This window comes from Talpa occidentalis, unplaced genomic scaffold, assembly GCF_014898055.3.
Source record: "Talpa occidentalis isolate TD23 unplaced genomic scaffold, MPIMG_talOcc4v2.1 talOcc4.5, whole genome shotgun sequence".
NCBI classification, from domain to species: domain Eukaryota; kingdom Metazoa; phylum Chordata; class Mammalia; order Eulipotyphla; family Talpidae; genus Talpa; species Talpa occidentalis.
In genome coordinates this window covers 108,368,465-108,383,749 of record NW_023604861.1, presented here as the reverse complement: position 1 = coordinate 108,383,749, position 15,285 = coordinate 108,368,465, and the positions used below count along the sequence as shown (strand labels likewise).

The window sequence follows — 15,285 nt, the reverse complement described above, 5'->3', positions numbered from 1 at the left end:
GGAAGTGTTCGAACAAAAGGCTTGACTTGCTATAGCAATGACAATTAGCAATCAAATCTTTTGTCAAATTAATTTGGTGTATTTGAAGATACTTTGTGGAAGTTCTGTGGAGCAGGCCAACCAACTTCTAGAAGTCATGTTACGTCCATGTGCTTATTTCTGGTACTTCCAATCAATTTTCATTTCACTGCTCTAAGTGCTCCAATCTACCACAATAAAATTTACTTTTGAGTATTTATTTTCCCTTTATTTTATATTTCTTCAACTGACTCAATGCCCTGTACCTACTTTGTATAACTTCAGCATAAAATACAAAACAGGGATTTAGAAATTAGATTTGAAACAACTATAAATTCTAGTCATCTTCTGGGTATGCTTGTAATAAGTTGCCAAAATAAAGCAACATGTTGTAAAATATTTAAACACAGTGGGCCTATACTTTTAAAGAAACACATATTACATGATATGTTATATGTTCAGTACCCAGAATATAAAATATTGATAGGGCACTAAAGAAAAGCTATCTCTAAGGACTGAAATGGTAGGGTACTATTAGATATTTTCAGTTCCCTTTAGATTCTAAATAGTGAATATTATTTTTAATTAGGAACTAAAAGTTGTTCACTTTGACTATTTTGCAGGTTGAAATTAGTGTGAAATTTAGTCTCCATAAACATTTACAATGCATATACTATAATACAAATATATGATATAGTATGAGGTTTGACTGTCTAAATGGGATTGGTTTCAATTATACTATAACAAAACTTTTATTTTTAATCACTTTTGATTGTTGATATTAAATTGTTAGAATAGAAATTTAGACTGTATATCTGATAAAAAAATAAGAAATTAAAAATTACCCAAATCTATATAGCAGATGTGATAGACATTTTGAGGAATATCCATCCAGAAATATCCTAGAAAAATAATTTTGTTAACTGTGCTTCCTTATCAGTTACATAATTGACAAAACAAAAAAAAAGATACTAATTATTTCTTCAATGCTTATTATCTAAACTAACTTAATTTATTTGAGCATTTCAGGAATGGGGCAGACATGGAAAACTCACCACCTTTTAATTATGCATCTATCTCAGCAGGTAGCAATTTCATAATTCCTGTTCAGTGGCTACCAAAGGAATGAAATTCATGATGGTAATTTTTTTTCATATTTCTGATAGGTAAGAAATTGATAAGGCATAAAGAAAACATTGTTATTGGTATTCTTTTGAGTAAAAGTAGGAATGCAAAATTTGTTAAAAATATCTATATTATGCTCATTATTGTCTACCTGGCAAAATGAGTGATTTCACATGATATCATCACACAACATAAAGGTTGTCCTAAGCGTTAGAGTCTGCTTAAAGAGTTCTTCAGTACTTTTCAATCTTTTTAATCACTAGGAGGTAACGCACTGTGAACCTGAACCATTAGTAAATAGAACAAAAGCTCCAAATGGACAATGTTATTACTGTTTTCTTTAAAATATGTAAATTATCCAATTTACAGTGAGATAAGCAAAATGCAAAAAAAAAAAAAAATCTCATTATGGGCAATCAATGTCTGATTCAAATTTTTACCTTGATTTTCTGAACCAATGATAAAACATTAAAGTGATACCTCCCTATAACAAAATTTAAAAGGAAACTCAAAACTCTGAAAGAAATGGTGGTTATTTAGAAAACAGACATTTTTAATAACACATCAAAAAAAAAAACACCTAAACAACAAGCTGTGTCTTTTACATTTGGCAGAGTTGGACTATTAAAAAAAAAAAATTCCTTTCCCCAGAAACCAAGGGAATATACAGTTCAGAATGCTTCTTCTGAAACTTTCTAAGTTTTTCTAATAATTACGATTGAGGCCATTGCTATAATGTCAACTTTCAACAATGAAAGGATTGAATTAGTTGGGTCAAGATTAGAATTTTGCATGACTTTGAGTACAGGCTTCTGTGGTAAGAGTAAGCAAATGTTTTGGCAAATAAATTGATAACTGAGTATGATTTAAAGATGAATCATTAATCTGCACGAAAGAATAATCTTTTAAAACCATGCCAGCATTTTATATTTACATATAAGCAATGGCAAGATTAACTATTCACTAAAATGAACCCAACTCTTAACCCTCACACTATGATTTGCCCAAATTGTATAATAATTTAAATGTGCAAAGAAAAACTGCTCTCTATAATTCTGCTCTCTATAATTCTCTATAATTCATAACTTTTAAGTATAAATAATCCAAACACACTCCACCTATAGTCTAATCCAATTTTGTGATTTTTCTAGACTTTTGGGCCATGTGTCAATTTGTTCTTCCTGTATTAGCTATTGGTTTTCCATCGTAAATCCATGGCCTCTATATCTTAAATGCAGTTTCTCTTATATTTTATTACAATTATTAATATATTGTCTTTCTTAATATATAAGGGTATATATTATGTATATGTATGTACAGACACACACCTGTTTTTTGTATGTCAATATTTATCTTCCTTTAGTCCTTGATCAGCTCCTACCCTAGGTAGACTGACAGCATCAGTCATGAGAGGCAATGGCTGATAGAATTGTACAAATCAAGCAATTGCTATGTGGGGGCAGAAGCAGATTGCCTTTTGCAGTTCTCTGTTCTTTTGCCACCAAGCAAATGAACACTTGTTTCATGCTAACAGAAACCAGCCCCCCAGAAATTTCCTCATATCTTTTTAAGTAGCCTGCCAAAGGACAGTCTGATCAAAGCAATCTAACAGGGCTTAAGTGCCACTAGTTGACATTTTGCACTCTTTTATTGCTTTCCATTTTTATCTGCACACACACACACACACAAATGGTGATAAGTAATACCCAGCTGATCTTTTCATTCTGATAATAAAGTGATAATACAAGATTTTATTATCTACTCCTGTCATCCATCATAGTACATTTTCCAATAACATATTTCTCAGAATGTTTCTTCACTATATCCAAGTCAAAAGAGAGGTTAAATACTCAGCCGCAGATTCCCTTTCTCTTCAACATTTAGACACTGAAATACAAATAGAAGGAGTTGAACCTCAACCCTTGACATTTTGTCCACACTAATGTCACCTGAAATGTTGTCTTTGCATCTTAGATATACCATTTTCTGTGAAAAACCAACAGTAGTTGAAAGGTCTGCCTACTAAAATACTTTCTCAACTTCAGATAGTTTGTGTTCTTGTAAGGAAACCAGAAGAAAGAAAAGAAGAGAAAACAACATTGGAAGTAGAGGAGTACAAATAATAAATTCTGATTGGAAGAAAGAAGAGGTGGGTAGGAGAAGAGACTCATGTAAGGCACAAAGAAATCAAAGTAATGTCAACAAGCAAAACAAGCACCATGATCCAGTCATGAGTGTATATGGATGCAGAGGTGGCCCCGTGGGTAAAAAGGACATTCTGTAATTATGTCATTGATTTGAAAAGGCAAAAAGGAAAAAGAAAATGAAAACCTCCCTGCATCTATTACATATTTAAAGTAGCCACTTAAATGACAACTAGGGCTCACCTATCTGACAGAAGCAACTGTAGTTTTCAAATTCTCAATTATTAAAAATCTTCAAATATTATAGCACTTTTTAAGGTGACTAAAAGAAAGGAAAAAATGGGCCTACGTAAGTATGCAGCATATCACTACAAAGGCCATGTTTTTAGGGGGTAAAATATAGAGCAACATAGAGGCTAATGAATTTGAATCTATAGATGGGAATTATTGGGCACCAAATTTGAATTTGAAACTCTCTTGGTAATTCTGTATCAGAGTTATCTAAACAGTAAACTCTATGTATTATGGCATACAAAAATAATGCAGAACAAAACCCGATGGTCTGTACAGGCTCTACTAAAAATGCATTTAAGAAAATTTCACAAGTAGAAAATTTCCTTTGTATTCTTTATAGCTTTTAAAGGACACGTCAAGACAATTAATACTAAGAACTAAATAAGAGACTGTCAAACACCTTTCATACAAATAATTCCTGTGTTAGTGACAAAAATACTCATCAGTCTGACTTTATTAGTATATACATTTACAATTATTTTGGTAAAATATACTTTTCCTTTTCGTCTTTATTTTAAAGGACTATGAAGTTTCAGTCCTTTCCCATCTACCTTTATTGAAGTACCTTTAACTCTCCAAGGAAGAAATTCTCTGCATTAAGATGGAGGCTCTTTCAGTCATATAGAAATAAATATTATTTTATGGTGCTAGTTTGTTGTTCTCAATACTGGAATAGATGGGGAAGACAAGGGTAATCTGATTGCCCCTTTGTTCTTATCCTGGGCAAAGGAGAATGGAAAGACATACATAATACATCCCTGTGCTCACCTGCTAGTCTGTGAATCTACCAAAAAAAAAAAAAAAAAAAAAAAAAGAGCTTAACCTAGTTCTAAGTTGCAGATGACAAAGATATATTAGCAATGATATAAACTTACTGACATCAAAAAGCTGAGACTGGTCTGGGATTGTGTGCAGAGATATTCCCTTTGTAATCTGAATGATCAAAGTACGTGTTTTGATGCTGACATGATTACTATTCATAGAGATGGTCCTTTAAAAAAAAAAAAGTATCCTCTGCACAAATGAATACAAGCTTTTGGTGTTTAAATTAAAAGAGGCACTCTTCTTCCAACTGAAGATTCTTGACAGGTTTTCCTAGGGGGCCTGGGGGGTGGTGGGAACAAAATCTGACAGATATGGTCCTTGGAATTCAATTGCATCCTAAGGTTCTCAAAGGAACCTTAACAAAAGGTTGTGCCCTGGGCTGTCTGTGGAAGATTCTATTGCTGCATCTAAATTTCCGACACAGTGACAACTAAAAAAAAAAAAAAAAAAAAATGTATTCTGCAGATCTGAATACATGCAGCTGGGGTCTCATGCCTGCTCAACTACTTCCTATTCTTCAATAACAAAGATAGAATAATACTATATACCATATCAAGTTACATCTGCTATAAATTGGGTAGGGGGGTGAGTAGTAGGGATAGAGGGGTGAGAAAAATTGCATGACTATAGGTAACAGCACACAGCACAGCAGCGTAGGAATCCTGAATAAATGCAGAGAAACTTGCAAATATTTCCATTAAAACTTAATAATTTGGAATTTAATATAAATTCTAAATGTAAGAAAATTTTTGTTAAAGTTTGTATATTTTTAATGAATTTTTTCTTAAAAGACACCTTTGTATATTCCCTTTGTAATCTGAATGATCAAAGTACGTGTTTTGATACTGACATGATTACTGTTCATAGAGATGGTCCTTTTTAAAAAAAAAAAAAGTATCCTCTGCACACATGAATACAAGCTTTTGGTGTTTAAATTAAAAGAGATTAAGAGAGATTTTGTAATAATCTCCCAATACAGCTGATATTCAAGCTAAGGTATAATTTTTATATAGTATAGATAACTTTTATATAGAACTGTAGAGTTGTGATTTAATAAAGTTATATTTATCTCCACTTCAAACTATGGTTCACCAGAGGTAAATGTAATACATCCCTCTTTCATTAAACCACAAGTTAGAGTATGAATTCCAAGTGGAAATCTCTAATTTAGTTAGTGAGTTAGACTTGCTCTATTTTATATGTAAATTTCTCCCTCTCCTCAAAGTTGAATAACATGATTTTTTGATAGAATTTGGGGTTCTTATTACATCAACTATACCCCAAATAAAACAAAGGCAAAAGTAAATGAAAACATTACCTGATCATTGAATGTTCTTTCCACTGACTGCTGTCAACTTAAGGCATTTGCAGTCCTGTCCGAGGTGTACACTGGAAGCTCACAATCATTCATTTTATTCAAGTAATTTTAAACATAACACATATCCTTCAATAAGGAAGAAATTCCACTAATCAAAATATACCAAATAATACCTTGCCTTCAAAGGTATTATTCTGTGAAATATCCAGAACAAAAACACTATGCTTGATACCAGTATCATAATATAAACTAAATGAAAAGACATGTCTTTCATTATTTCAAGGATAATTATACTATGAATGTATATAATATTTTCAAAAATCATTAATATAGCTAGAGAACACAGAAGTACATTTGATTGATTAATTTTCATCAATACTAAAGCTTATCTATTTATATTTTATAAATTTAAAAATTCTTGCTTGTATGTTTACTATAAATCAGTTAACAAGAGTACATAGAGCAGAAGTCTGGAAAGGACTATTTTCTTCATAAGGCTATTCTAAGATTCAGGATGAATCAAGAACATCTGTAGTTGCACTCAGATACAAATCTGGTTTTGGGAAGTATTTTGTGAATTGCTGCTTTATCTGCAACTCTGCTCCAGAGTTGAAAACAAATTGGACCAGACATTACACTACATAACCTATGCTCTCCTTTTCAGATATTGTGAATGAGAATAAATGCATAAGGTTTGAGAGAAGATACATGTACTTGAACAATTCCACTTGTGTGGGAGGCTCAAGAAATAGTATGCTTGAAATGACTTTTAATGCTTTGTATGAGTTTATCTATGTACATGTTCATAAGTCATGACTCAGTTACGCTTTTTATTGATGAGATTGGAAAGACTATGATGCTACTTTAACATGAATATTAAAATATTTGAAGACAAATCTGAGTTACAAGAAAGCAGGGTGTTTGAAATTGCATGTATGTAATGTAAAGTTTCTTGTTTTTCTAAGTTTAAGATGTCCATTTTGTTCTTTAGAGGTTGACATTGCTATTTGGAAACACAGTTAATGGTTTTGGTTGCAGGCTTCATCAACTCACATTTAACATTTTCCAGGGGTATAGAAAAATTTTTACTGACTATGTAAATAAGAGATTAGCAACTTATTAGAGCCATTTTGTTTAAATAGCTAACAGCTTTGTTATCATTGGAGGAGAGCCTTAATGTGGTCAGCAAAACCTGGAAAAGAAAAACCTAAATGACTTTGTAAAAACTAAAAATAAATTTATTCCTAAAATAATATTAGAGCTCAAAATAAAATCACAGTCCTTATATCCCTTCCATCTCTGTAGTCCACAAATAAAACTCAGTCCATGCATCTTTTTTGACTCATCATTTGGCATGCATATCACAGATTTGAGAGTTTGGTTATTTTTGTAGATATATGATTAGGATGTAAAAATTCATCATGTAAATACTCTTAATGAACAAGAAAAAAACTATTTGGACAAGTAATTTTCTGTGTATATATATATATATATATATATATATATATATAACACGGATAAACACATTTTCCAATGAAAAATTTGGCTGAATTTAGAAGGTTTATAGCAACTTTCAAGGGGATTTTTCTTCCTATATTTGAGTTAAGAGATGACAACAAAAACTGAAGGAAGTAAGTCCCACAGTATTATCTCCTAATTGGCCATTAAGATAGTGCAAAATTTGGTATAATACAAATGCCATTTCCTGCATCTGAAGATCTATAGAGGCATTTGCAGTTTCTGTTACAAATTATTTGTCACCTTTTTCCCCCTCAAGGTTGGAACTACAGCATGAAACTTTTCAACTGGACAGATTTCAAAAATGAATTTTTACAACCCAGATGATGGACTGGTATACTTCAAATGTGAGTTTATGAGTTTTGTAAACACCTTTCTCTGCTCTCTTATTTTTTGACTAGCTTACATCGTAATGGAGGAATAACATTTTAAAAATTTTGAATAGGCACTTACTGGAATTACAGTTAATCCTGATACAATCTAGATGGGGAAGAATAGATGAAAAATGAAAATTTATCCTTCAAGGTAACAGCTGCAGACATCCAATAAAATCACAGTCCACCCTTCCGGGGACAGACACATGCAAATATGGCCACTCCATATCATTTATTCTTAACATCTAGAACCCAGATTCATTGTTATAAAACTTCACCATCAGAAACAACAATAGAAGGTTTAAAAAAATGGCCAACTCAAACAAAGCTACATGGTGACAAATCTAAGTGAATTAAAAAATTGTTAACTGTCAAAGATGTTTGGCTTAGACTGGCTGCAACTTTCTCCCCATCTGTGAAAGAACATATCATTGGTTTCTGTATTACTAAAAAGTGCTCCGTCACAATGGGGTGCAGTGCAAGCTCAGCTAGGCTTAGACATCTTGGACCTCCAAAATCTAATATCCCACAAAGGCCAGCAGAATTCTTTGGAGTTGTGATGATCAAATGCTAAGCAAGTTGAAATCATTCTCAGCTCACCCTAGTGTGTGTGTGTGTGTGTGTGTGTGTGTGTGTTTTATTTGCCTGGACAAATAAAGGTAACAGTCATGTGTTGGCTATATTCCATGCCTTGTATTAATTAGGAGAGGAAAGAAACAACTGCTATGTTTCCTTTTAAAACTAGTGGTTAAGGAGTAGTGTCATTCCTCAGAGCATACACACCTGTGCCTCTCCTAGGAGTTAACAATGTTATCTTTATGTCATAAATGTCATGGTTAACACTGCTATTGATTCTCTTTTTCTTATCCTTGCTTCTTATATAAAAGCAGATTCTCTTCTTAGAACAGAGACTCTCTTGTCTGAATAACATAGACTGTGACTATAAGGGATATCTTTATAAGATTATGTGGACCATTTAATGTGTACTTTATACTGCGTAAATATTTTTTGGTTTCAACTGTAGTATTTAATGCCTTTGGGGAACACAAAAAATATAAACCTAGATTCTGTTTCCATATAGCTGAGTTTGTCATGTGTCGTCAACCGCATCAGAAAAGTGGTTGCAAACAGCCAAGGACCGGCACCTACACGACTCTTTCCACAGAATGCTTTGCTGTTGGAAAGTTCCCTTGAGTGTTTCCACTTTGGCTAGCAGTCCCTTTACTATAATTAGGCAATCTATTTTGATTAGCTTGTAGTAACCTATCATTGTCACAAGAGGGAACCCTAACAGAACAGTAAATAAGAGTGCTATGCATTCTTTAGTCTTAAAAAAAATCTTATTATTTAACTTAATTTAATGAATATTAATTGAATATAATTATATGCAACTAGCAATAGTTTTATATTTATGAGCTACTACTGTGTCCAGCACAATTTGAAAAAATAAGTGGGTTTTCCACAATGTTTTACTTCCTCACTTTTTACTATATATTTTTTAATGTGTGTTTCAAATTTCATTTTTCTCTTTCTGCTTATTCATTTTTGTGTGTGTTTAGCACTTCCATGGAATACAGTAAAACCTCATTAAATTTTACTCCTTCTTTTTGGAGTTAATGTTACTATTGAACCATATTGGGCAGAGTATTCATAATTTTCATTTGGTATAAATAGATAAACAGAGATCCCCTGAGAAAAATTGAACAAGTGAGTTTTGAAAGGTCAAGTTCAGAAAGAAAAGTGATTTCTTTTCAAATGCTTTACCACACACTGTTGGTGCAACTTGCATGAAACAATGCGCTAATTATGGATAATTCTTATTTTTCATTAAAATCAGCCTAGTAAGACCTTTCCTCATCAAGATCTTTTCAGCTATTAATTTGTTTTTGAATGCAATTGAAAATGAAACTGTTTAAATATTTTTTTTAGTGTAAAATTCAGATGCTTTCTTAATTCAGTCTGGCTATCCCCCACATTTCATACAGTTAGTTAGGTGAGGTTTTACTGTAATAACACTTTCTTATTGCTACAAGTAAGCAGGAAAGCATTGATTTTCTGTAGAAGAGTCTGTGGTTTTAGCGTTCTCATGGCTGTTTGCTAAGGGCCGCAGACTTTGGGCATTGAAGGGTTGTGGATTGCTCTTTGATAGCAAAATATCACCACACAGTATTTCCAAATGGAAAAAAATGGGCTACCACAAAGGTCAAAGGAGAAGCACAGAGAGTTAAGAGTCAGAGCAACTACTGATCTAGATCACAACACAGAAATTTTATGTTTTGTATATGTTATCAAACTAAAGGCACATGGATTTGAATTTATCTGCAAGGATATCATCTATAACCATTCAGAAAGCTAGCAAATATATCAATAGGAAATACAATTTGAAATATCTTCAAGTCTAATCATTTATACATCCAATTAGTCTTATTGATACATATGGCTTCCCTTTTAAGAATCCTCAGTGGTAGGAATCACAAAACAGTAAGTTATGTTAGATGAAGTAAAAACAATTAAAAAGATGCTCAAAAAACCCTAAATTAATATAAATGATGGAAATGAGAACATTAAGTGTTTTAACTTTCCATGGAAAACAGGCTACTTAATCAATGTTTGCAGGCATAACTGAACAAAATGTAAATATAGTTAGTTCAATGGGGGAAGATGAGTGTTACCTAGATTGACCGTCAGTTTCACACGCCCTGCATCTAGCTCCAGGCGGAGGGTATCTGCTGAGTCTCTAGAGGTGGTGGCCATGAGAATACCATATGCACGTTGGGATCGGAACCGTAAGGACACATCCTCAGCCTCTGTGTGCATCACCACCGGGAGCTGGATTTTCATAAACATACTCCCATCATAGCTCAGAACCGTTGCCTCTAGAGATGGGAAATAAATAGAAAAGCTCTTGGTTACTTTAGTTCATTTATACTTTGAAAAGGAAACTAGTATGTTGAAGGCTTCCACAGAGAAAACACGACTACAAACTCAGCTCATCTTCTTCAGAAATGAGCACCTTTTTTTTTCCCCAGGAAAAGAGAAGTCACCGTAAGAAGAACTTCCTCTGTGATGTTTCTGCTAAAGTCCAGAAGCAGAGGTAGCTGCATTTCTCATTTGGTCCCCTTAACATTTTTTTTAAAAAGAATTATTTATTTTATACAAGAACCGGGATACAGGCTAGATGCATGGGAGGGCGAGAGGATTCACCAGAGACAGAGCGGGGAACAGAACAGGCAGATTGACTGAAGCAAACTGCTGAGGGGAGCAGCGGGCGAGGCAGGAGAGGTCTGCTTCGCCAGGTGGGACCCTCCCCGGCCAGCTAGGATCGAACCAGTGCTGCGGAGGCTGCGGACAGCTTCACAGTGCAGCGCTCAACCGCCTGCGCCACTAGGGGAGGCCCACCCTTAGCATTTTCTACCTATATCATTAACCATGTTACATTATAAATGCTTATGTATGTATCTTCCACCAAAGAGCAGAAATCATATTCTTTTGTGCAGTCACAGTGTAAACCTCATTTGAAGTACCAACAACGATTTTGTGCGTGCTTATCTGTGGCTATGCCAGTGACCAGCTTTGTGAAATTAGCCGTGAAATTTGCGAAATTTGTGAAATTTGCCTCCTTCCTCTGCAAAATAAGAAGTGCTATTAGAATACCTCTAAGGTCTTTTTTTTTTTTTACTTTTTATTTATACAAGTACTGGGGTACAGGCCAGATGCGTGGGAGGGTGAGAGGATTCACCAGAAACAGAGTGGGGAACAGAACAGGCAGACTGAAGAAATACACTGCTGAGGGGAGCAGCGGGTGAGACAAGAGAGGTCTGCCACGCCATGTGGGATTCTCGCCTGCTGGCCGGGATGCTGCAGAGGCTGTAAACAACTTCACAGTGTGGCGCTTAACCAACTACGCCACCAGGAAGGCCCCCTCTAAGGTCTTTGACTGCCCTAAAAGTCCATGATTCTAAGAGAACTTACTAATACCATTTTTTTTCATAATTTCTGCCCTAATATAATCAAAACATTAAGTCTTAAATGTAGAAGTCAGGTCAGCACTTTCCCAAAGATCAAATTAAAACAGGGGAAATAATTGATATTACCAAACAACAGATGATCTTCCTTCTGAGTCATTATGTTAACAAGCTTATTAGTTTTTTTTTTTTTTAAAAGATTTATTTTATTTATATAAGATCCGGGGTATATAAGATCCAGAGGTGTGGGAGGGTAAGAGGATTCACCAGACACAGAGTGGGGAGCAGAACAGGCAGAAGGACCAAAAGCACTGCTGAGAGGAGCAGCGGGCGCAACAGGAGAGGTCTGCCACGCCATGGGGATCTCTCCCTGGCTGGCAGGGAATCTAACCCGTGCTGCAGAGGCTGTGGAAAGCTTCACAGCTGTGCACTCAACCTGCTGCACCACCAGGGAGGCTAGTGGTTATTAGTTTTTGCAAAGGCACAAACAGTAACTTAATTTTAACATTTATTTACAAGTAATGGTAACTTAAAATATCATCTGTAAGCAAAACCCTGGTGTCCTGAAAATATTAAACTATCACCAAAATGTCAATAATTAGGTACATTGGTAATACTGAAAAAGAAAGTGGGTATTGTATGAGTGTGTGCTAGTAAAGGGCATTACTTTAATAGGGAAGTTGCTTAATCCTGTATAAAACACATAAAGAAGCTAAGAGCAAAAATGTTGATCTCAAACTGACTGCTTCAAGAAATAGTCAACATTCCTTAAATGTTAACACCATATGGTGGCAGAACACTGCAAAACAAGTATGACTCATTTTGCTTTCTTATTGGTTTGGATAACTCAGAATGTCATTTAATAAAAGAAAAACTAGCTGGAATCAAAGTTAACTAGGAAATTCTCATCATCTTGCCTATTGACACAGCATAGCAATTAACTTAACTGATACAACCATGCTTATTATTAACACTATATTCTAGGATTGTGGTTTTACAAGTTTATCTTTCTAAAAGTCGGGAAAGTCAAGTACTGATTCTAACAGAATTTAATCATTAATTGCTGTCATCATTTGAATGCAGAGCCAGAACCTATAAGCTCTAAAGATTCCAGTTCTTTCTCCTTGGCACTCTTCTCTTTTCTATCTATCTCATGACTTGAGGGATCTAAGTAAACTCACAGGCTTATCACCATCACTCCCAATACTTATGAATAATACTGATCTCTCATGAGCTCCATTATTCACCCACCATCCATTGCCTATTTGTCATCTCCAATGGGAATACATAGACACCTTACTAAATACTTAATTCACTATCCCCCCCAAAACAATGAACAAACTCAGTGTGTCCCTCCTCCAATGTCATTCTATCTCAGTGGTAGAATATATAACCCATTGCTCAGAGCTTATTCTTTCTGTTGGTTTATTTTTTCTTTTTTTAATTTTATATATTTTTACATCATTTTTCATTTTTGCACAATGCATGCATTTTCATCTTGGTTATGGATCTGTTGGTTTCTTAATCCTACCACTAAACTACTTTAGAATCTGTACTCACTTCTTACATAGAGCACTATAATAGCTCCCACATGCTCTCCCCACTTCTACCTATTCTACCTATACACAACAGGCAAGCTAAATGCTCTCCCCACTTCTACTTTTTTCCCCTATACACAAGCGATAACTTTTGAAGTAGTAAATCAGATTATGTCACATCATTGCTTACACTATGTCCCTCCCTCCTCCAAGAGTTTCCTACTTCCATTAGAATAATAGCCATATTTCCTTTTTTGACCTGTGTGACCATGCCCCAGCCATCAATATTCCCCTCAACTTTAACTATATTAATTTCATCTCTCATTCAAGTATTTGCACTTGTAGTTCCTTCTGTCTGAAAAAGGTTCACCCCAGATCTTCATATGGAAAGTTCCTTGTGTTATCTGGTCTTCAGTCAAGTGTTACTCACAGAAGACCACTCCAAGAACCCCCACTCCCTCTTCCAGTAATTTTGCATCTACTTACCATTTCATTTTTTAAACTACATCTCTTATTTGTTTGTACAATATCATCTGTCTTCGCCCTTTAGAATGTAAGTGTCTCAAGATCAGAGTTTGGGCTCTGCTATTCATCATTCTGTCAGCAGCTGAGTGCTCCAAAAAGTGCCAGGTACACAGTAAAGCTTCAATAAATATTTAGTGAATGAATGATTGCACTTGATACTGAAGATATATAGAAGAGCGTATATCAATTTGAATATCAAGCTTATATAAATGTTCACTAATGGCATTAAGCATTTTATTCTGCCTACTGTAATTATAATCTAATTTTGGTGATATATGTGAAAAAAATATTTATAAAAGTCTACTTTGGAGTTCATAACTCTGCCACAAAAGACAGAGTAGGAGGGGGTGTTTCGACAAAACAGGGTCACATGAGTACGCACTGACCCTAGCACTGAATATATAAAATATGCCTTTAAAATAAATTCAGTGTATATCATATTATGTATTTTCCAATTAAATGAGTTTCCCAAAGAAAGTGTAGTAGTAATTGCTAAAAAAAATAATTACAAGATAATTGTAAGATCATAATACAATCTAGAGGAAAATTATCATAATCTTAAAGAAATTTGATCTTTACTAATTTTTCCCTAAATCATAGAAAATAATCACCACATATCTATAAAACAGCATATAACTGAATAAAAGTTTAACAATAATGATCAATTATTGATTTACTTTGGTAGCACAGAGATGAAAAAACTAAAACATTGTTAGTCTTTCCTATTTATTTTAGCTATAAATTAAGTCTCCATTATTTAATAATCATATTTTTAATTTATCTTACATTCTTCCAAGAAATGTAGCTTAATTTGATTGAAACCTAAGTAGAGGGAACATCCCTTTAGAAATACAGATGACTGACAATGGATCATAAATATGGTATGAATTATAATCCTAAGTAGAAAAATAGTCAGGATCATTGGTCTTTAACATTCTCCAAAAAGCTGCAGGAATGAAATAACACAGCAAACTAATAAAACTTGAGTGCCCCTGAGTGCCATTTTAAACAATTCTCAATGTGAAAACAACTTGTTGATAAATGACAAATGAATGCCTAAATGATTCCTCATAATTATAGTTAATGTTTAATTAGACAAGGAATGGAAAATGCACAAGGTTGTAGTCTAGAGTTGCCAAATAATTGGTAAACAGCATTCTGACATTTGAAGGTTATGCTATCTGGCAGTATTCTTTAACTTTAGTAAAATTATTTATCACATAGAACACACAAAAAAATCCTTTAAAAGGCTAAATCCATACAGCATTTCCTAGTGGGAGAGAAAAAGGTTTCTCTTTGTCTCCTATATCTCCATACCCCTTGTCCTTAAGTTTGATAAATTTGCTTTTCTGTATTATTCCTTCTTGCAGTCTAAAGTGTACACCTGTGCTCACTTTTGCTGAAAGGCAGTCACATATTGTGATCAAAGATGAAAATCAGACAAGGAGCCAAATTATATTGCTCTGACATCTGTCCCTCCATCTGTTAATATTTTAACAAAAACTATAAAATAGACCTCTGATTATACTACATACATATGACCAGGAATAATTTCTATGTGACGAAGTCTTCACAAATTCTTAGTTTCATTAAAAATAAAGCAAGAAGAAAGGTGCTGAATTTCAGTTCAATTGAACATTA

General features: G+C 34.0%; 1 protein-coding gene across 26 annotated transcripts in view; it reads right to left on the bottom strand.

Moving 5' to 3' along the window:
* Positions 1-15,285, bottom strand: part of NRXN1 (neurexin 1) — a 1,022,285-nt gene that overhangs the window by 544,901 nt on the left and 462,099 nt on the right. For 18 of the 26 annotated variants that reach the window (XM_054687713.1, XM_054687714.1, XM_054687712.1 and 15 more), the window contains 2 exons: positions 10,289-10,492; positions 7,696-7,722 (listed from right to left, as the gene is read on the bottom strand). In XM_054687713.1, coding sequence (XP_054543688.1) covers positions 7,696-7,722; positions 10,289-10,492 — 231 coding nt within the window. The remainder of the gene's footprint in view (positions 1-7,695; positions 7,723-10,288; positions 10,493-15,285) is intronic. The other 8 variants (XM_054687718.1, XM_054687717.1, XM_054687720.1 and 5 more) reach the window with 1 other exon arrangement.